The sequence below is a fragment of the Rosa chinensis genome, chromosome 1 (assembly GCF_002994745.2).
Source record: "Rosa chinensis cultivar Old Blush chromosome 1, RchiOBHm-V2, whole genome shotgun sequence".
NCBI classification, from domain to species: Eukaryota; Viridiplantae; Streptophyta; class Magnoliopsida; order Rosales; family Rosaceae; genus Rosa; species Rosa chinensis.
In genome coordinates this window covers 45,502,103-45,522,691 of record NC_037088.1, presented here as the reverse complement: position 1 = coordinate 45,522,691, position 20,589 = coordinate 45,502,103, and the positions used below count along the sequence as shown (strand labels likewise).

Sequence of the window (20,589 nt, the reverse complement as noted above, 5' to 3'; positions counted from 1 at the left end):
GAAACAAAACACCAATGTCAAAGAAAACGATGTCAATTCAGAGATTACAAATCAGTACCTAAAACTGGACTGATGTCTCATGATTATGAACATATCGATATGTCACTAAAAAATCGATGTACACAAAACCAATGCACATCGATATCTAAACACCAAACCGTTATCTATTGTCAACATACAAATCAGCTGTTACAAAGTAAACCGATTTACCGTGAAATACAGAACATCAGTTTTGTAAAATAGAAATGATGTCTACTAAACTACTAGACATCGTTTCAACTAAAGAAAAGCGATGTTCCTAGTAACATAAAACATCATTCTTAATAGATTAACTGATGTTACCTAAAGGTACATACATCGTTCTGAGGAGAATAATGCGGCAAGATGCACGTAAAAATGGACACGATCATCTAGTATTTTTTGGAGACTGATGTCTACGAGTGTATTAGACATCATTTCCGAAATTGTAATCGATTTAAATGTTCACTTAGGTATTGTTCGAGATATACTTTATTAAGCATAAAATGTGAAAATATGAAGAATTAAATATAGTTAACATATAAGATTATGATGATTATAATGATTATACATCGATTTGTTTTTTAGAATCGATGTTGGTTGTTGTCTGGGACATCGGGTAAAAACGTGCTTATACTGATGTCTATATCTTTTACATCAGCCACAAAGACATCGGTCAGAATTTAGTTTTACATCGGTTCTGGACTGATGTAAATGAACAGAATTCTAGTAGTGGTGATTTCATTTCAGGTACCAGTTGGAACAAAGAAATGCTTTTAAGAGTATTGGATCAAGATATTGTCAAGCAAATCAAAGGCATCCCAATTCCTCTAAACAATCAAGAGGACAAGTTTGTCTAGGGTCCAGCCTCAAATGGTAAGTTTTCAATAAAAACTGCTACTTGGCTTCAATGCAAAGTAACTGATAAGCACCCTTAAACTGCTCTGTTAAACAAAATGTGGAAACTGAATCTTCCCCCTAAAATAAAAATGTTTAGCTGGTTACTCTTGCATAGTAGACTGAAAACAAAGGATAGATTGGCCAAATTCAGCTATTTGAATGACAATAGCTGCCCTTTATGCAACTCGGACAATGAAACTGCAGATCACCTTTTTGGTGTCTGTCCCTTCACAAGGGAAGTTTGGAGACTGGTTAATTTGAATGCTCAGATCAATTGGAATGATGGCTATATAAATGTCTTTAAATCCCTTTTTCATAAAAAGGACTATGATAAGACTTTTTTAAGAGAGTACTAACTATATGCTGGCAAATTTGGAAAGCAAGGAATGACCTTTCTTACAGGAATGTTAGAAGACAGCCTTCTTCTATCATTGCTGCTGTTGCAGTAATCCTAAAGAGTTATGAGGATCACAACCCCTCAACTAATGGAGGAGCTTCGCAAAAACCTCAAGGTGCTATTAAGTGGCACCCTCCTCCAAACCAGTATATAAAGATAAATTTTGATGGTTCTGTTTCAAGTAGTGCAGCGGCTTGTGGTTTCGTTCTAAGAGATCACGAAGGCAACGCAATTGCTGTTGTTTCTAAAAAAGTGGGACGAGCATCAGTGCCCACGGTGGAGGCCCTTGCTCTACGTGATGCCTTACATCATGCAGTAAGGAAAGGAGTAAGGAAACTACAGGTGGAGGGAGATTCAAAATTAGTTATTGATGCAGTCACAAGTAAGATTAGCCCCCCTTGGAGAATACAGCAAATCATTGAGGACATTCGCAAAATTGCATCACAGTTTGACGCCATAACTTTCAAGCACATATTCAGGGACGCAAACTTTGCGGCGGATGCTTGCGCTCACCTTGGTTTAAATTGTAATAGGGAAAAAAGTTAGGAACCTTGGATCCCAACTGGTATTGCTAGGGCACTCCAATTTGACAATCTCGGACACGGGTGTCTGAGAGGTGAATGTATTTAATCTCTCTTTGTAGTTTCTTATCAAAAAAAAAAAAATGATTTGTATGTCTAATATGAGCAAAAGCGTCGACGAGGAAATTGACCTCTCTCTAGAGTCTAGACATGGTTGAAACTAATGCTCTGAAAAGACTTTGTCAACTCTCGAATGTCTGCAATCAAGGTTCTTGCTCTCCAAGGAATACTAGTATTTCCATTTATGTAGCAGTGGCGGAAGGACATGGTAGGCTGTATGGGCTCAAGCCTAGAGAACATTTTGGGCTAAAAATCTTTAAGTATACATATATCTCTACCTCCAACCCATACCAGCCCAAAGAAAAAAAAAGTTTATATTGAGAAGTCCTGTGTATTCTTCTGCTCCCAACTCCCACAGCAGCTCACAGAGTCTGCGAGTCACAGTCACAGTCACAGCCTCACTGCCTCAATCTACTCTAGTGTTTCGATGGAGGTTATGGACTTATCGATTGAAACAAAGTATGAATCTCAGGCTTTATCGATCTCCTCTGTTCTTCACCTCTTCTTCCTACTCTGTTTTTCCCAATGGAGTTTCCTCAAAGAAATCCCAGATCTCCTTTTGCCTAATGTCGATTTTGTTTGCTACCACTGGTTGTGAGTTGGGCTTTTGTGTATGAGTTGAGGTTTGGGGGGGAGAGAGAGATTCCATGTTAGATTTTTAGCTGAGGTCGGAGGTCCTGGGGATCTTGATTCTTGATCATGGATTCATGGTCGGTGACGGTGACTCGGTGAGGATCTTGTTAGCTGAGGTCCTGAGGATCTTGATTCATGGACATGGAATCATGGTCGGTGAGGTTGTGAGGATCTTGTTAGTTGAGGTGAGTGAGGTCCTGAGGATCTTGATTCCATGTTAGTCGGTGCCTCGGTGGATGGCTATCTCATAGTCATAGGCTAATCCGATAAATCGATAATAGGCTATGATTCATGAATCATGAATGTATTTTTAGTTAGAATTACCGACTGATGTAGTGATGTCTTTGACTCTCTGTTGATCATGGTCGGTGATGTAAGTATGTAACAATAAGTGAAGTGAATGGGCTTTGGGATTTCTTGATGCTTTCTTTGGCTTCTGATCATGTTGTGAACTTGTGATCATTTTTTATTTAAAGATGTGCATTTTGTGTTGCAAATTGAAGAGTTTTTATTTTGATTTTTGGTGATAGTGTCTGGGGTTATGCAGAATACTGAGATTGTTGTTGATGCCCTTTCCATCTGGTTAGTGTTACTAACTTTATTTTCTTTAGCCTGTCTTATTTAATAAGTGAGTGTTCCTTTCACAAACCCATTAGAATTATATATATGTTAAGGAGACACATATTAAATCCATTAGACATTAATGTCTACTGCTAGTTAGTAACTAATAATAATAATGTATAATTAGTTGTAGTTGCGTTATGTATGAAATGTGTGTGTGTGTGTGTGTGTATATATATATAATTCTAATGGTGGTATCTATATAATACTATAGGTATTGAATATAATGAAAGATTACCAGAAACCCAAGAGGTACACAAATCTTTTGTCATGGTTTACAAGTGGTGCTCCATCAAGTGATAGTGTCGATGAGATTAGAAGTGGGAGTGGGAGTGGGAGTAGAAATGTGACTGAGAATTCTATTAATGATGTCCCTTTAAACCCTTCTCCATCTATTCCACTAGAAGAGTGTCATAATGAAAGAATTGAGAGAGAAGAAAGTTTTGATGTTAGTTCTCTTCAACGTGATCCAGGAATAAGGTGTCCAATATGCAAGTACCCTTTGAATAAGCGTGACAATATTCGAAGAGCTTATGTGGTCTTAGGACCGTATCAACCTCACTTAAGTTTTTACCCATTATCATTTGACGGAGGTCAAGGTCGAAAATTTAATCCTAAGTGGTTCAAAGAATGGCCGTGGCTTGAGTATTCCGCAGAGTTCGACAAAGCATTTTGCTTCCCTTGTTTCTTGTTTGATAGTCACCCATCCCATCATCCAGCATTTACTGAGCATGGGTTTCAAGGTTGGAAGAATGTTATGTCAAAAAAATCTGGCATTGTCTATCACATGGGAGGCATAAATTCCCTACATAATATTGTCATGCACAAGTGGGAGTCACTAAGAAACCCATCTAATTAGCATATTGAAAAAGTGATTAGCACACAATCATCACAAGAAGTAGCAGACAACCGACTCCGGCTTATTACTACTATAGAGAGTGTAAGGTTATTGGCACGCCAGGGTTGTGCTTTTAGAGGCCATGATGAATCTGTTAATTCATCCAATGGTGGCAATTTCAATGCGGTTGTGGATTCCTTTGCAACAATGAATATGGATGTTCGCAGAGTCTTGCAAAATGCTCCTGGTAATGCCAAGTATATTTCTCCCCTTATTCAAAAAAAAATTCTAAATATACTTGGTAACAAAGTTAGAACCAAGATTCGGGAGGAAGTGGGAGATGCCAAATTTTGTATCCTTGTTGATGAAGTTGTTGATGTATCTAATAGGGAACAAATGGCTATCATTCTTCGATTTGTTGATTGTGATGGGTTTATTAGAGAACGGTTTTTCAAAGTGCTTAGTGTGGCAGACACTTGTTCTCAAACTCTAAAAGATGAGATATCTAAAGTCCTTACTCAATATGATCTTCAAGTAGAAAATACGTGTGGGCAAGGATATGATGATGCTAGCAATATGCGGGGTGAATTTAATGGTTTGCAAGCTTTGTTTCATGAAGAGTGTCCATATGCATATTATGTTCATTGTTTTGCTTATCGCTTACAATTGACTTTAAATGCTGCAGCTAAAGGGGTGCATGATATTTGGGAATTCTTCTCAACTCTAAGTTTGATTGTAAATTTTGTTGACTCTTCTGCAAAAAGACATTCAACTTTGAGAGTTATCAGAGAAGAAGAAATTGCAGATTTAGTGGCTGCTAGAGCACTTGAGACTGGTAGAGGTGCTAATTAGACTTGCACTTTGCAATGAGCAGGGGCTACTCGTTGGGATTCACATATTCACTCTATTTCAAGTTTGATCAAGTTATTTGGAGCTACCCAAACAACTCTTGCAAATTTGGTTGCAAATGGACCAAATAAAGTACAAGGAGAAGCAAAGAGTGTAGGTAATGCAATGAAGCGTTTTGATTTTGTGTTTTGCTTGCTTTTGATGCATGATGTCATGAAGATTACTGATTTTCTTTGTCAGTCATTGCAAAAAAAAAGCCATAGACATCTTGAATGCTCTCAATTTTCTTTCAATAACAAAATCAAAACTTCAAGATATGAGAGAAGATGGTTGGGATAATTTGATTATGAGGGTTGAAATTGTGAGCATGATATTATTATGCCAGATATGTCTGCTCCTTATAAGAAAAGTATAAGGGATTGTGAACAAAATATTACAAATGAGCATTATTATCGGGTCAATATACTTAATGCTGTGATAGACTTTCAATTGGCAGAGTTGGATAGTAGATTTACAGATAATTCGATCATTTAAATGTGAAGATGTTTGCAATCTTGCTTTGAGGTTTTATCTTCAAGATTTTACATCTTATGATATGCTTGCTCTAGATATGGAGTGTGGGTATTTTCTAGCAGATATTCAGAAGGATCCAAGATTTGCCAACACAACTATTGTGTCTGATTTGTGTCGGCGGTTAGTGGAATCAAGAAAGTCAGCATTCTTTCCTATGATTTATAGATTGATTTGTCTTGTGTTGACTCTGCCAGTTTCTACAGCAACAACAGAGAGAGCATTTTCATCTATGACCATCATAAAAAACAAACTTCGAAATAAGATGGAAGATGATTTTTTTGATGATTTGATGGTTCTCTACATCGAAAAAGAATTTGCCGATAGCATTGATAATAATTATGTGATTGCTGAGTTTGAACTCAGTGGGTCTTGGAGGGTACGATTTAGTTAGTTTATTGTTATTTTACAACAAATATATGCTTGTAGTTTTTAATTTACGGGGTTTGGTTTTATGTCCCCTCCGTTGTATGTTTTGATCCAAAATAATAAAGGCGTGAGGATGAGCCTCCCACTGGGATCCAAACCTAAAAAAAAAAAAATTATTGTGCCCTTATAATTAGCCTAGACTGGTTCCGCCACTGTTTATGTAGTCCATGAGAAGTTTAGAATTTCCTTCTACTTGAGCTTTAGTATGTCCATGTAATATAGTAGCTTGAACTCCTGCATGTAAAGCTTTTGCTTCTGTTATCAAAAAATATGTTTCTCCTAGCTCTATGTTTAGTTGAAGCCATAATAGGAATTTCATGTTCATTTTTTAACGCTGAACAATCAAAATCAACTTTGACAAAAGAAGGATCAGGAGGTCTCCAAGTAATATTATTAGTTTTGTTATTGTTCACTGTTGACAAGTCTTTAACACAAAGTAAGCTTCTAATAAGCACACTCTTGATATTATGAATCAAAATTTTCAAATCTCTTTCCACAAGTATTTGAGTAAACAAGTTAATTGGTAATTTAGTTGTCCTCCTCGAAGAACTAAAAATTTTCAGTTTCGCCAGAGTTAGTTTGTTGTTGCAGCTAAAATATTGCCATGAAGAAAAAGACTACAAAGAATGTCTAAGGGAACTAGCAAAGCTAGAGTGTCTGCCATAAAACTTACTGATCTCTTAAAAATATGTTAAAGAAAATCTATAAAATAACAGCTAAGATTTGAATATCCCGGACCAAGAACTTAATACAACCGCAATTTCCATTGATAGTATCAATAACTTTGAATCTCCTTTTTTTTTTTTTTTTTTTTTTTTAATAAGGGGGCATGGTGCCTAAACTCCGGATTACAATATGCGACAAGAGAACTTCTTGAGAATAACAAGCATCTCAACTAAAATAATGTATTCTAGCAAGCACTCACTAGCGAAGAGTGTTTTACTGGCTACTCCATTCGCTTTACAATTGTGATGATATAACAGAAATTTAACTTTATTACAAAGAAACATCATTACCAATAACACAGTTTTTCCACTATGTTGCTACCGAAAAATAAATCCAATGATACTTAGTTTCATTTTGGCACTAGGAGGCTGTGACCATTTGACTAAGCAATGAATTCGCCGCCTACCTAGAGCAGATACGTTATTGGCACTAGGAGGATGCAACCATTTTCCAATAGAAGAAACTCGCCGCCTACCAGAATAGATAAGGCACACAAGGTGCATTAATCGAGACCAAGCCCACCTCATCCTACCAAATAATAGTACCAACTTATTAACTCACCTAACAAGTAAATATAAAAATGACTAAAAACTATCAAAGAAAAAATAGCCCATCTTGGACCTAGAGTGAAACCCTAGGCCTAAGACCAACCAGGCCCAGAATAAGTCCACAACTGAATAAGGGTAGATAGGATCCAACCCTTGCTTCCATTCTAAGACTGCATATGCATGGGCAGAACTGCCACCACCCTCACACCTCCATCGGTCTTTACGTTGTGCCAAAAAATCAAACAGTTCATTTAAAAAAAAAAAAACTCAAACAACCAAAACTAAATGAATCTCAATTTAATGCACAACAAAAATCTGTTGTCTGAAACATAACTTTTTTCAGAAAACTAATTTACCATGGTATATCACTATACTCAGGCAATAATTTTTTTTTTCATTATGTCATTAAAAGTATTTAGACAACAAAAAACAACCATTCTGTTGTATGAGGTATGTCGTCTGATGAGTTTATTGACATAGTGGTAAAGGAAGAGTAAACAAAATTTCAAAAATATTGCAAGCTAGATCCAAATGCTAATAATTAGGGCTGGGCACGGGCTAGGCCCAATGTAAAATTTACAAGGCCCAAACCCTGACCGTAATTTTCGGGCCGGGTCTAAATGATGTGTAAAAATTTTTGGGATCGAAAAGGACCCTGATAGTTTTTTTCGGGCCAAGTGTTCCTGGCTTTCGGGCCATCACTTCTCAATTTTCATCCTCACAATTTCTCAATCGTTTCTCTCTGCTTCCCAGATCAATTTCAATATGCCAATCATGCAGGATCTTCGTAAGAACCCTCACCAGAAAGACCATCACCCTTGAGGTTGAGGGCTCTGAAACTGAACCCAATTGTGGCTTAGACTATACTTGTTCTTGGCCATCACTTCAACGACTGTTCAACCCATCGCAGCAAGTTGTAAACCCACCACACAACCATCTATATCAGAATCAAAAACTGATCCATATTAGAATCAAGACCTCATCCACATTGTCCCAGATCCAAACTCAATCAAAACCCACCACACAACCATTCATACACATAAAACCTAGATAAATTCCATCACCCAAATTCAAAAAACCCAGAAACAAAAAACCCAAAGATCTACCTTTACCTTGAGAAAAGCAAAGCGTTAGAACAACTCTTCCTTAATTTTGGTTCTTGGAAAATTGGACTTTTTTTTAACCATAGGAAAATTGGACTTGGATTGCGTGGTCTCGATAGATTAGGCTTCTTTAGAAATGAAGGGGAAGAGGAAAAGAAAGAAAAGAGGAAGAGAATCTGAAGGAGATTTGACGCGTGGAGACTGGAGAGAAGACAAATACTTAAATAATATTAAAGAAACATATCCTTTGTTCGGGCTTTACATATTTGAAATTATTGGGCCCGGGCCATTTTTTATATACCTCGGCCAGGGACCGGACCGTTTTGCAAAAAAAAATTTCAAGACCCGGACCGTATGGACCTATTTGAGATTGGTCGGATCGGGTTTCCAGGCTTTCAGGCTAAAATGCCCAGCCTTACTAATAATGGAGGTATGAATAGAAGCACCCATTAATTACGTTTTTATCTTATGTTGATAATAAGATTTGATGGAGTGGAAAACAGTGACATTCTTCGTTACTTAGAGCAACTCCAGCTATTGTTCTATAATTTTTGTATTATAGGGAAGCAAAAGTCAAAATTTTTCATAATTTTTATTCTCCAACTCCAATAGATACCCTATTTTACAGTAATCTCTGAAATCTCCATAATTCTTCCTTAAAATTTTAGAGATTACTATCAATTTAAGGAATTTTGTTTTCTTTTTCCTAACTATCCCTAAAATTAATATAGTTATAGGAAATCTGTTGGAACAAAATAAGCTCATTTTTTTTAAAATAGAGAAAAAATCAAAATATGAGGAATCTGTTGGAGTTACTCCTAATAAAAGTGTTTTCGAATTCAAAGCGCATCAAACCTAATTTTCCAGTTTTCCATTTTATTTTTCTCCATCCCGGCCTCACCAATCACGAAGATATTTTTTGATAATAAATCCAGCTAAGTAATTTATATCCTCTTTAACTTTGATATAAACTATGTAATTTGATCTTTAGATTTGAGTATAAAAGTATATCCTCTTTAACTTTATACCTTTAACTTTGGTATAAACTACGTAATTTGATCTTTAGATTTGAGTATCAAAGTATATCCTCTTTAACTTTGATATAAACTCAGTCGCATCACCTAGCACTCCACCGCCGTCATCACCCTCTGCATCTCATCTCCCTCATTTTCTCTCCAATGGCAGACCCAGGACTCCACCCAGAGACTCCCATTCACCACAAAACCCAACCCCTCAAGCAAATCGCCATAGACTACACCCCAGATGCCTGCACACACTGTGCCGACTCCAACACCATCACTGTCACCTTCGACCACCGCGGCGGCGCAAGGTGGCGCACCCCCACCCGGTTCCTCTACGGCACCTTCAGCTCCCTCATCCAGTGCGCACGTGGCAACACGAGCGGCCTCAACTTCAACCTCTACCTCTCCTCCCTAGAAGGTGACAAGTCCCAGGACGAGATCGACTTCGAGTTTCTAGGTAAGGACATGACCATTGTCCAGACCAACTACTACACTGAAGGCACTGGAAACAAAGAAGAGATCCATGACCTAGGTTTCAACTGTTCCGAAGGGTTTCATGAGTATGTGATCAAGTGGAGTAGGGATCTGATCGAGTGGTTCATAGATGGGAAAATGGTGAGGAGGGTTGAGAGAAAAGAGGGTGAGGGTTTTCCGAATAAGCCTATGTATTTGTATTCTTCAGTGTGGGATGCTAGCTATATTGACGAGGGGAGGTGGACTGGGAAGTACGTTGGGTGCGATGTGCCTTATGTTTGTGTGTATAAGGATATTCATGTCCCTGCTGAGAGTGCTGTGGGGGTTTAAGATATCATCTGAGGCTTTGTTTGAGTTTTTGATGCTTAAGATCTGAATAAAATGGTGGTGTTTGTTGTGATTGATATTGTTGTTGATGGTGTACGTGGAACTATAAATTTGAATCTATTCATGTTTGTCTGCCAAATTAGGAATATGCAGTTTTTTTCTACCCTTGATTTGTGCGATACTGTTTTGGATTTGTGCACTCACTATTAGAACTTTCCTGATTGGCCGCTGCTTTGACGATGGTTTTTTATGGCTAGACAAGAATCACAAGATAGTGATGGCGATGTCACTTATGCCACTGAATTCAAAAGTAGTTTCTTTTCTATGCCCCCCTTCTATTTGATCTTGTAACTAGGAATGTTTCATTATGGCCTTGTGATCTATTTATGGGAACATGTCAATTTGATTTGCCTGACAAGGATGTATGAGGTCATTGACTTCTTTTTTCCTGTATTGATTCTGGAACCTGATGGTGGTATTCTAGCAATTTTGTGGTACTTCTACCAATTTTAGATGTTTGTTTGACATGGGGGAGTAATATATTTCTTTGTCCACCAACACCCATCGTGCCCTTCCAAAAAAAAAAAAAAAAAAAAAAGGGAGAGAGAGAGAGTAGGCTCCAATATTTCCTTTGAAAAGGACCCTAAAGCAGTTGAATGGGGATTGAGACCCATGAGGCTATGACAGGAAGTACTAAAAGGCAGTGCTCTTGTTTTTAAGTTCTTTGTTGGAAACATCTGGTTGATGATACTAAGCAGGCTTGCGCAGATTCAATATGAGCATGTCTTTCTGTATTGAGTCTCAGAACATGAATTTTAGGTTTACTGTTATAGAAAACACGTACAGATCCTATTTAAATGTGTATATTACAATATGTTTGATTCAATCGAGTGATGTAAAGAATTATAATATATGTGTGTGTGTATATTTTTTTTCCGATCACTGATTATCAAATTTAAAATACAGAACCGTGTCCAACTATCCAAAGTCCAAAGTCCAGAAAACACATATTTCTACTCGCCGACCATTCAACGGTGGTACATATAGAGTAGAGAGATTTGGGCTTGAGATACTCAAAATCGGAGAAGATGAAGTCAAATTTGGTAGCCGGGACTAGAGTAGTGCCCCAGTGGCATTTTATATATATTCAGAATCTTATGCCTCAAATCTTCAATTTCCAAACCATTAAGTTAATGCCAGCTGGTATTAGTGGGTTTCAATAGCTAAACGTCAAGTTTTTGTTGTTTTCCATTTTCTGGAAAGCGCTGAAGCAATACTATTCATACTTCTATACAAATGTTGTGATTGAGAATCCTTTTGAGAAGATAAATACCACTCATATATCCTAAAAATTAATTCACTCTTTGAGAAAAATATCACGGATAATGAGTTGATATCTTCAAACAAAAAGAGAGTAAACAACAATTTTTCATTTGTGTCAAAAATCAATTAGAGTATGACTGTATGATCAATTACACATAGCTCACACATGAAATAGTGAGTATGATGAAATCGGACAATTAGTTCTATAATCTTGTAGATTCAACCTCAAAATTTAGTATGAATATCGCTTTGTCACAAAATTAAAGATTATTACTTTCAGAGTTTTTATCACCATTAGAGTCAACACTTTCTTGCACCGGACAAAATGATACCCAACTTTCAACAAAATAATACTTAAATTTTTTAAAAACAAATCAACTTGATACCCAACTTTCATAAATGATTAAAATGATACCTAAAATTTTAAAAACAAATCAACTTGATACCTCGGTTTATTTTTTGTAACTTTTTGTTGAAATTGATCACGTGTGGTGCAGTGCTTTGTGGGGTTATAATAATATTTTACACAAAAATTGTTTTTCAATTATTTTTTATTTTACTTTGTTAATTCTCTTCTTCTTCTATCTCTATCTCTCTCCCTCTCTCTTCCCATTTTTCTTTGTTTCTTTAGAAGTTGGGAAACATCCGAATTTTATTTGGTTCTACGATCGATGGTAGAAATTGAAATTGAATGGAATATTTTTTTAATTTTATAGAAGAAGAAGAATGGGTTATAGATGATTGATGGTCCTCTGACCACAAATCACTTCAATTTTTGGGCTTGAATTTGCATTTGATTTAACAAAGAAGTTAGAAAAAATAAACCTAGGTATCAAGTTGATTTGTTTTTAAAACTTTAGGTATTATTTTAACGTATGGAAGTTAAGTATCAAGTTAATTTGTCTTTAAAAGCTTAGGCATCATTTTGATCACTTTTAAAAGTTGAGTATCATTTTATTCAGTGCAAGAAAATTTTGATCCTAGTGGTGATAACAACTCTTATTATCATTTCAACTGAAAGTAACAACTAACGATGTAAATAAATTTAGAAAAGACATCACTACAAAGTTTAATATCGGGCTTTTAAAATAAAAAAGCAACAAGTTGTGCTAAACACAGTTGTTCAAACGTTTCGATTGGTGGATCACCTTGGGGCCAATTGTACTTCTGGTATTTAAACTACAAATCAAGTCAATGGGCATGAGTGCATGACTGTACTTGGTAATTTGGTATTCTCCAACCAGAAGAGAGAAAAGAAGAAAAATAAAGATGAATGCTCATCTCAGAATTTAGTCGTCAGAACAAGTACCTTAGACAGATCCCCAAGCTTTACTTTATCAAATTATCAATTGATCAACTTTATCTACTTTGTTTTACCTTCAGACTTTCATACCAAACAAGCAAGCAAGTAGCAGACTATACTAATCCCCAGCAGCTCAACCATAATCATGACAATGACCAAAAAGGAAAATATAAACCAAAGACTAAATCTTTAGGGTAAGAAAACCATTAATAATATTGTAAAGTCTGAGAAACCAAAGAAAGAAAAATCTATCTTGTACCAAGAAAAGCATCCCACTCATTTTATACTTTTCCATAGCTGAATGGCTGGAAAAGACAAAGGAAATTCCTTTTAGCCATTTTGGACCCAAGCCTAGGCCTTATCCTCAAGTAGTATGGTTGAGAAAGCTCAGAGATGGTGGTGAGAATCTATCGCTTCTACTTCTTGTTCTTCTACTTGTTCTCTCTTCCTTAAACTAACATAGGAATCTTAACAACAAAAAGAAAAGAAACCTACTTTTGTTTCAACCGTCAGATATAGACTTAACCACCCGCTGTTAATATTTGCTTGCGGGGTCCAATGGACCCCATTGATGAATACGATTCCAAGAGCAAGAAAACGAAGTCTGCTTCCTTCCTTCCCCAACTATCTTTTCTAATTCTTCTCCTCTACCTCACCATCTATTAGTATTATTATTAATATTCAAAGCAGCTTAGGATTACCTTTGAGTCCACCCAAAGCGATTCAGATTCCAAGTGGGTGCTTTGGTTTCTGATTTGTGATGGGTTTTCCTGAATCTCCCTTTCAAAACTGGCCATTTCTGGAGTGATTCTGATCTGGGTTTTTGCTACCCTTCAGTGTTTTTGTGTTTAAAGTTGTGGGTGTTCATTGTTGTCTTTGTTTTTTCAGCTGAACTTTGTTTTGGGTTTGGAGTTGTGAGTGTGGAATTGGGTGAGTGAGATTTAGAACAAGTAGAAGAGCTGAAGAGTCTGATATGACGATGGGGTCGCATATGAACTTGGTTACTACTGTGATTGGTTTTGGTATGAGTGCAACATTCATTATATTTGTCTGCACAAGAATCATTTGTGGGAGGCTGAGAGGTGTTGAATCAAGGCCTATGTTCGAGATTGAATCAAGAACTGATCTTGAGCAGGTATGTATGTTTTTCTGTGATTTGGGTACTTCCCCAATTAGCAACTTTTGTTTTATTAGCATGTAAGTTCTTTTTGAGCTGGTTTCAGTGATTCAACATCTAATTTAGCATCTCAGTACTTTATCTGGGTGAACATCTGCTTGTTATGTTCTTAGTTTTGATGTGAATTTTTCCGTAGTTGAAAGTCAACTCTGAAAATGAAGAAATGATGATAGAGACAACAATTGTAGTGTTTGTAATGTACCGGTTTTGCTTAGTATTGCAGAAAATTGAAAAAAAAGATTAAATATAAAAATGGTGGGAAGACTGGGGATTAGGAACCGGTCTTATTACTTATCTCATCACCTTTCTTGCGTGGAGAGCTTGTCTGCTCAATGGATCCTAAACTCCTGAATTGTCATAAAAAGGCTGATTTGTTTCCTTCATACTTTTTTTTGCGTTTGTTTTCCCTGCTCGTGACGCAATTTGAGTAAAGGTCGAGACTTTGCATTTGGTTAATACTTAATAGTAACTTAACTTTTTCGCAATGTGTTCTAAGTTTTCATTGTTTGATGGCAGCCAGAGAATCGGTCTAGTGGCCTTGAACAAATTGTGGTTGCTGCAATCCCGACCATGAAGTATGATCAGGAGGCCTTTAGTTCTTTAGAAGATGCACAGTAAGTTTGACAACGTCCTTCTTTGTTCCTGCCTAAGAACTCCATTTTGTTTTTGAGAATCTTCTCTTAACTGAAAGATGTGGTACTTATTTTGGACCCCAGTAGTACGAAAGCTTAATCCTTTGCTCCTGCAGGTGTTCAATATGTCTGGGGGAGTACCAGGAGAAAGAAGTATTGAGAATTATGCCGAAATGTGGTCACAGTTTTCACCTCACTTGCATTGATATATGGCTGAGGAAACAGTCTACCTGTCCAGTTTGCCGTTTACCCTTGAAAGAATCTTTCGGACCAAAACATGTGAGATCAGCAACATTTACTGTGGCTCGATCTTTTGATGATTCTGAGAACATTTCAACTCATGAACATTCCCAGCAGTGGCTATTACCAGCATCTGAATCAAATTCGGCAAGCAACAACATTAACAACCAAGTGCGGTTAGAACCTGCTATTGGAAACCCCTCCGAACCTACTCAATCAAGAGAACCAGACACAAGGCATTGACGAAATCAAGAGATCGGTTGCGGGAGCCAAGCATGTGTCTTGCTATGTAGCAAGCAAATCTTCTTTGTGTACAAAGATGCCGTAGGTGACTTCCCTCCTTTTTTTCCTTTGCTTTCGAGCGAGAGGTTGGTTCCAAGTTCAGTGAAAATCAGATGGTAGGGGTAGGTTTGATTTGGAGACTTGCTCTTAATTGGTAGCATGGCATGAACCGAGGTTGTGCTCAGTCAGTGTGACAAAACTCAGAGTTTTGAGTAGTTTGAGAATGAAGCAAGCTTAGTAGCTTACACAGAGTCTGATTTCTGTATATAAACTATATTTGCAAAACTAGATTGTTTAATTGTTTTCATCCATTGTGTTTTGAGCCATTCGTTCTACAGTTTCTACTCATTGCATCTTTTCTTCGTTGCTGTAATTCACGGTTACTTCCACATTCCAACTTCCTGAATTAGGATCTAAATTCGATCCTGCCACAAAAACTCAGGTTTCAACTAACTGATGTGGTCGTAGATCTTTGAAGACCAAATTTCTACTCCACATGGTTGTTAACTTGAATTGAAGTCCCTTTTATCTGGGGACTAGGCTGATTCATAGAATACTATCATACGAGACAATTTTCGTACTCTTATTGTGCCACAACAATTCCTCTAGGACAACACAACGTAAATACGAAAGCATAATTGTTGCTTAGCAAGAACTCCTAAAATCGTTTGCTTATTATTAGATTATGTATCTATTGTAAATAACCGGAAGAAGTTCAGTATAGTTTTTAACTTTTTACGCATTATTATCTAGTAAACAAATTTAGTGAGCGAGCACGTCACTTTAAACATAACTGATGACTGTTATGAAATTTCTAAACCTACACGTGGAGCACAGAAATGAAAGTTTTACAAAAATTCTATGAAGCCTAAGCCACTACGACCACATCGTCACATCGTTGTCTTTTCCCTCTCTCACTCCCAAGTCCAAACATTCACTCAAAACACAGAAGCCTATAGAAGATAGACACTAGATGAGTAGATGGGAAAAGCCAACTGACCGAACCACTAGAAAAAGCATATACAATTCTCATAAAGGATGACAATGGGGGCACACGTGGGACTCATATCGTTCTCTTCTTCCTTACCTTCTCTGCCTCGTCTTCCTCGTCTGTCCTCCACAAAGCACCGACCTTTAATCAGTGAGTATCAAGTAAACTATAAACAAAATTCCTGATTGCAATTTAGCTTTACTTTAGCTTTGCTTAACCAGTTCGAGCTAATGGGGTCATTATTTAAGTTTTGTAAGCATACCCATGACTTGTTTGATGAAATGTATGAGCTTTTCTGTGCCTTTTGAATTGGTCTGTTAGTGTTGTTTATACAAGATTGCAGTTTTGCAATTCTTTTTTTTCGTGATTGTGTTCAATGGAGAAAATTCAGGGTGATTATTGATTTGTCTGAAACTGTTATTGATTTGTTTTTCCAGTTGATTATAGGGGATGAATTGTTGTTGTTGATAGACAATTGGAGCAAGAAACCTGAAGGAAACATATTTCAGTTTTATGAGATATTTTCAATGCAATAGAATCTTTTCAGTTTGAAGTTTTGAAGCTATTTCATTGGAATGATGGCGGTGATGCCATAATCATAAGTCATGGTTGAAGACTTGAAGTCATTGTAATCTGTGGTTCATTTGTTGATTAAAGTCATAAATCATGGTTATTTGGCAGTGGCGGCAATGAGTGATGATCCGGTTCGTAAATGGATTCTCACCGAAGGAAATGCAACAGAGATAATAAGAATTAGTCCTATAGGCGGTGGTTGCATCAATCGTGCTAGTCGTTATGACACTGATGCTGGTTCTTTCTTTGTTAAAACAAACAGGTTTGGCTGCATGGTACTTTTGATGCTCAAAGTGGTTGTATTTGATATTTAAAGTCAAAGTAATTACAAAGTTGTTTCTGATTTTGGATATCTTGGTTAAATATGCTGGTTGAGTCCTCCTTGCTGTTTCAAAATCGTAACTAATATGTTTTAATAAATCACTGAATCAGGAGCATTGGACCATCTATGTTTGAGGGAGAGGCTCTTGGTTTAGATGCCATGTTTAGAACCCGATCAATTCGTGTTCCTAAGCCATTCAAGGTTTGGAAGTTTTAACTTCGTTAGTTTACCAAGTCACAGTTTACAGTGAGAATTTGAAGTCCATGACAAGGCTTGAAAAGCTTGCATAACCATTCTATTGTAGGTTGGCCCTCTACCTACTGGTGGTTCTTACATCATTATGGAGTTTATTGACTTTGGTTTATCCAGAGGTAATCAGGTGAGGATAAGGAAAAGTTCGTGATTTTACGTTGGTGGAAGCAAGTTGTAATTGTATTTAACGATATATTGTTACTCAGTCTGACCTAGGCAGGAAGCTTGCTGAGATGCATAAGACTGGAAAATCTGAGAAAGGTTTTGGTTTTGAAGTTAACAATACAATAGGCAGGTAGTCTTTCTGGACATGGGCAAGATTATTGAAATTCAAGAACATTCCCTTGTAATAAACCAATACACTTTTTCCTTGCAGCACTCCGCAGATAAACACTTGGTCATCAGATTGGATTCAGTTTTATGGCGAGCATAGACTGGGTTATCAGTTGCAGCTGGCCGTGGACCGATATGGTGATAGTACCATTTATGAAAAAGGTAAACGTTATCTTATAGTATTCTTAATATAGTTGGTTGATCACATATCATGGGTAGTCTACTTACAGTTGAGAAAGATGATTTATTAACCGAAAAGAAATCATGAGTTTGAAGATTCTCTCAAAGTGCAATTTCACCTACTTCTTTGTAATTGCTTTCATTGCCAATGCCAACTGCCCACAAGTGTCAATCAGAAGGCCAGGTTTTAAACTCCCCCAAGTGATTTCAATGCATGATGAGAAAATACTAGTTTTATTTGACAATTGAAGGTGTGATTTTCAGCTTCGAGATATGAAAAATGTATTGCTTAGGTTCTGAGATTTGAAAACAGACACCGACATATTTTTGGAGGCCAGTTGGAGACTCACTTCTCTTTTTTTAACTTACAAGTTACAACCCTTTAATTGAGGGAGTCAAATTTTTATCCTCTGATATGATTGGTGGGAATACTTGCTTCTAGTTAATTGTGTTTGTTATTGGGTTATCACATTTAACAGGACAAAGATTAGTGAAGAGTATGGGACCTCTCTTCGATAATATAGTGATTGAGCCATGCCTGTTACATGGGGACTTATGGAGCGGAAATATCAGCTCTGACAAGAAAAGAGAACCAGTTATACTTGACCCAGCATGTTACTGTAAGTTAAAAATTTGTTTAGTAATTAAATTGGTGTCAGGATAACTAGAAATCGAGCTGTGTTCCTTTTACTAGCTTGTGCTTTTGTAACTCTTCACAGCATGTTACCATATGATAGCCACATGCATCTATATATCACTTATACAACATTGCATATCTGATGATAGAAATTGTAATAGTGAATACTGAATACCTATCCACTCTTATGGTTGTAGACAGACAAAACACAGACACATTCACTTGGTTTTGACTGTTATTGCAAAATTTGAAATGTTGTTTTGAAAAATAAATATGGAAGTAAACTCTGTAAGAAACTATATGATGAAATACTGAATCTTTTGCGGCGACCAAATCTGCTCTTCTGATTTAGAAGCCAGTCGTTGCCTTTATAAGAATATCATGAAAGAGTGAAAGACAGAATGAGTGTTAAAGAATGTTAGTAATTTGGCTTATAAGATTAAATTCCAAATATTGGAAGGCCGTGTTATACAGAAACAGAGACATAGATGAAGTCAGACGAACAGAACCTTCATGAGACACGCAATTAACGCAAGAAGCAGATGATGATGAAAGTGAAGAAGACTGGGGCTGAGCGGTAGGCAATGACTGAAACTGAGAAGTGTGCTGACCTCGGGGTCCGGAGTTGCTTCCCTTTTTCGGACCAGAACCTCCCTTTTTTTTGTTACTATGGTTTCTGGGGAACATAGGTCACAGATCTGGGTCGGGTACAAGGAATTGTACCGACTGAGGCTGAAGAGTCCTGCATTGCATGTGCTAACATGGTAGCTTCATGTCTTCTCGACGAATAAAGGCATGCATCACAGACGTTGGGAAGTGGTTTCTCCGCCAAGACTTGATCTCGAAGATGATCTAGTCCAGGATCAGACCTATCAAGAAATGAAACAGTTGCAACTTCCCTGGCTGTGATCTTTCTCCAGTCAAATATCTATCCCAACTGCCATTTCCCTGTGACATACAACTTCACAAATTGACACCAAGCTGCATAGTTTGTCCCATCAAATTTGTTTGGAGTAAGCTGCATACCCGTAGTATTGTGTTCCATTGTACCTTTCTCTACTATCAAATAATGGAGGATATTGAGCACTCAACCCTTATCTTTATTCTCCTCTAGTATAGTGGCTTCTCTCCTAATTATGTCTTCTACCTAAGCTTTTATGGAGAAGATTAAATTAGGAGCCACATGACCACATCTGTTAATAGCTGTACAAGGACACAGAAAAAGAAAGTATTGAATTACAAATCAACCAGCATAGTTTCTTGATTCTCACCTAATTTGCATTATTTTTTCTGAATTTCCTAATCAGGTCTTGAATACTCTTACTTATTTCTTCTGATGATACTGTTTAAAACACAGAACTGATGTTGTCAATTGCATTTCCTGCTAGATGGACATAATGAGGCTGAATTTGGAATGTCGTGGTGTGCTGGTTTTGGTGGATCTTTCTACAGTTCCTATTTTGAGGTAGTGTCCATTTTTTCTTGAAGAAATAGGAAACCAATTGAAAGCAATGAAGTATCATTCGTATATGTTAATATTTATACATTCCTGTCTTTTCCTCCTCGTCCTGAATTGGTGTTTAAATGACACTAGAACATAAATTATGAAACAACCAAAATAAACATCCCATTTTATCCCTCTTAGTCTTCCAACAGCCGCATTAAATTGCTTGTTTCTTCGTTAATGGTTTTCTATGTGTGTCTCCAGGTGATGCCCAAGCAACCAGGGTTTGAGAAAAGGAAAGATCTCTACATGTTGTATCATTACTTGAATCATTATAACCTCTTTGGTTCCGGTTATCGTTCCTCTGCAATGTCCATAATAGATGACTATCTTCGGATGTTAAAAGCTTAGGCATTGTTTGTAAAACCATTTTCAGTCTTTATTCTGTATTTTTGTTTGAAAGTCAAGTTCATCTGTACATGAGTCATGCGTTCATCTGCCATAGACACTGTAAGTTGATGGTACACCACAACCGGGTCCTGGAATTAGAGTTTGTTTTGATAACCACTGCAAGTGGCCTAGTGGTTCTTGTCTAGTTGGGTGTGCTCCCCAACTTAGGTTCGAATCCCGAAGCTGTCAAAGTGGTCAGGCACTGTGCTGCAATGCACAGTTGGAGCATTTCACATGCGCCAAAGGGGTTTATCTTGGGCCTAGGAAGCCTTTGGGTTCCCCTTGACAAAGTCAAAAAAAAAAAAGAGTTTGTTTTGATGTCTTAGTGGTGATTGTTGGAAAATTTAATATTAA

At 37.1% G+C, this 20,589-nt stretch overlaps 3 protein-coding genes across 4 annotated transcripts; all 3 read left to right on the top strand.

Annotated features, from left to right (window-relative positions):
- Positions 1-9,451: 9,451 nt before the first annotated feature.
- On the top strand, positions 9,452-10,099 carry LOC112167711 (probable xyloglucan endotransglucosylase/hydrolase protein 27). Its single transcript, XM_024304763.1, has one exon. It carries the CDS (start codon positions 9,452-9,454, stop codon positions 10,097-10,099), a length of 648 nt encoding a protein of 215 aa, XP_024160531.1.
- Positions 10,100-13,148: 3,049 nt separating this feature from the next.
- Positions 13,149-15,397, top strand: LOC112179998 (RING-H2 finger protein ATL7). Its single transcript, XM_024318482.2, has 3 exons — positions 13,149-13,857; positions 14,416-14,513; positions 14,648-15,397. The coding sequence occupies exons 1-3, from the start codon at positions 13,696-13,698 to the stop codon at positions 15,012-15,014; spliced, it is 627 nt and encodes a 208-aa protein (XP_024174250.1). The 5' UTR covers positions 13,149-13,695; the 3' UTR covers positions 15,015-15,397.
- Positions 15,398-15,986: 589 nt separating this feature from the next.
- On the top strand, positions 15,987-20,252 carry LOC112179984 (protein-ribulosamine 3-kinase, chloroplastic). Of its 2 annotated transcripts, XR_002928023.2 has the most exons (10): positions 15,987-16,194; positions 16,726-16,879; positions 17,050-17,140; positions 17,244-17,318; positions 17,398-17,486; positions 17,568-17,686; positions 18,184-18,324; positions 18,802-19,354; positions 19,730-19,806; positions 20,050-20,112. XR_002928023.2 is itself a non-coding variant. In XM_024318468.2 (9 exons), exons 1-9 carry the CDS (start codon positions 16,092-16,094, stop codon positions 20,194-20,196), a joined length of 996 nt encoding a protein of 331 aa, XP_024174236.1. In that variant the 5' UTR covers positions 15,989-16,091; the 3' UTR covers positions 20,197-20,252. The 2 variants fall into 2 exon arrangements, 1 of the variants encoding a protein (XP_024174236.1); XM_024318468.2 differs by lacking the exon at positions 18,802-19,354 and having other exon boundaries at positions 15,989-16,194; positions 20,050-20,252.
- Positions 20,253-20,589: the final 337 nt, after the last annotated feature.

Bases quoted from the DNA above. Each gene is read 5' to 3' on its own strand.
- LOC112167711 (XM_024304763.1), top strand. From the start codon at position 9,452: ATGGCAGACCCAGGACTCCACCCAGAGACTCCCATTCACCACAAAACC.
- LOC112179998 (XM_024318482.2), top strand. From the start codon at position 13,696: ATGACGATGGGGTCGCATATGAACTTGGTTACTACTGTGATTGGTTTT. The intron at 13,858-14,415 runs GTATGTATGTTT...GTTTGATGGCAG, and splicing joins CAAGAACTGATCTTGAGCAG to CCAGAGAATCGGTCTAGTGG. The intron at 14,514-14,647 runs GTAAGTTTGACA...TTGCTCCTGCAG, and splicing joins AGTTCTTTAGAAGATGCACA to GTGTTCAATATGTCTGGGGG.
- LOC112179984 (XM_024318468.2), top strand. From the start codon at position 16,092: ATGACAATGGGGGCACACGTGGGACTCATATCGTTCTCTTCTTCCTTA. The intron at 16,880-17,049 runs GTTTGGCTGCAT...TCACTGAATCAG, and splicing joins TTCTTTGTTAAAACAAACAG to GAGCATTGGACCATCTATGT. The intron at 19,807-20,049 runs GTAGTGTCCATT...GTGTGTCTCCAG, and splicing joins TCTACAGTTCCTATTTTGAG to GTGATGCCCAAGCAACCAGG.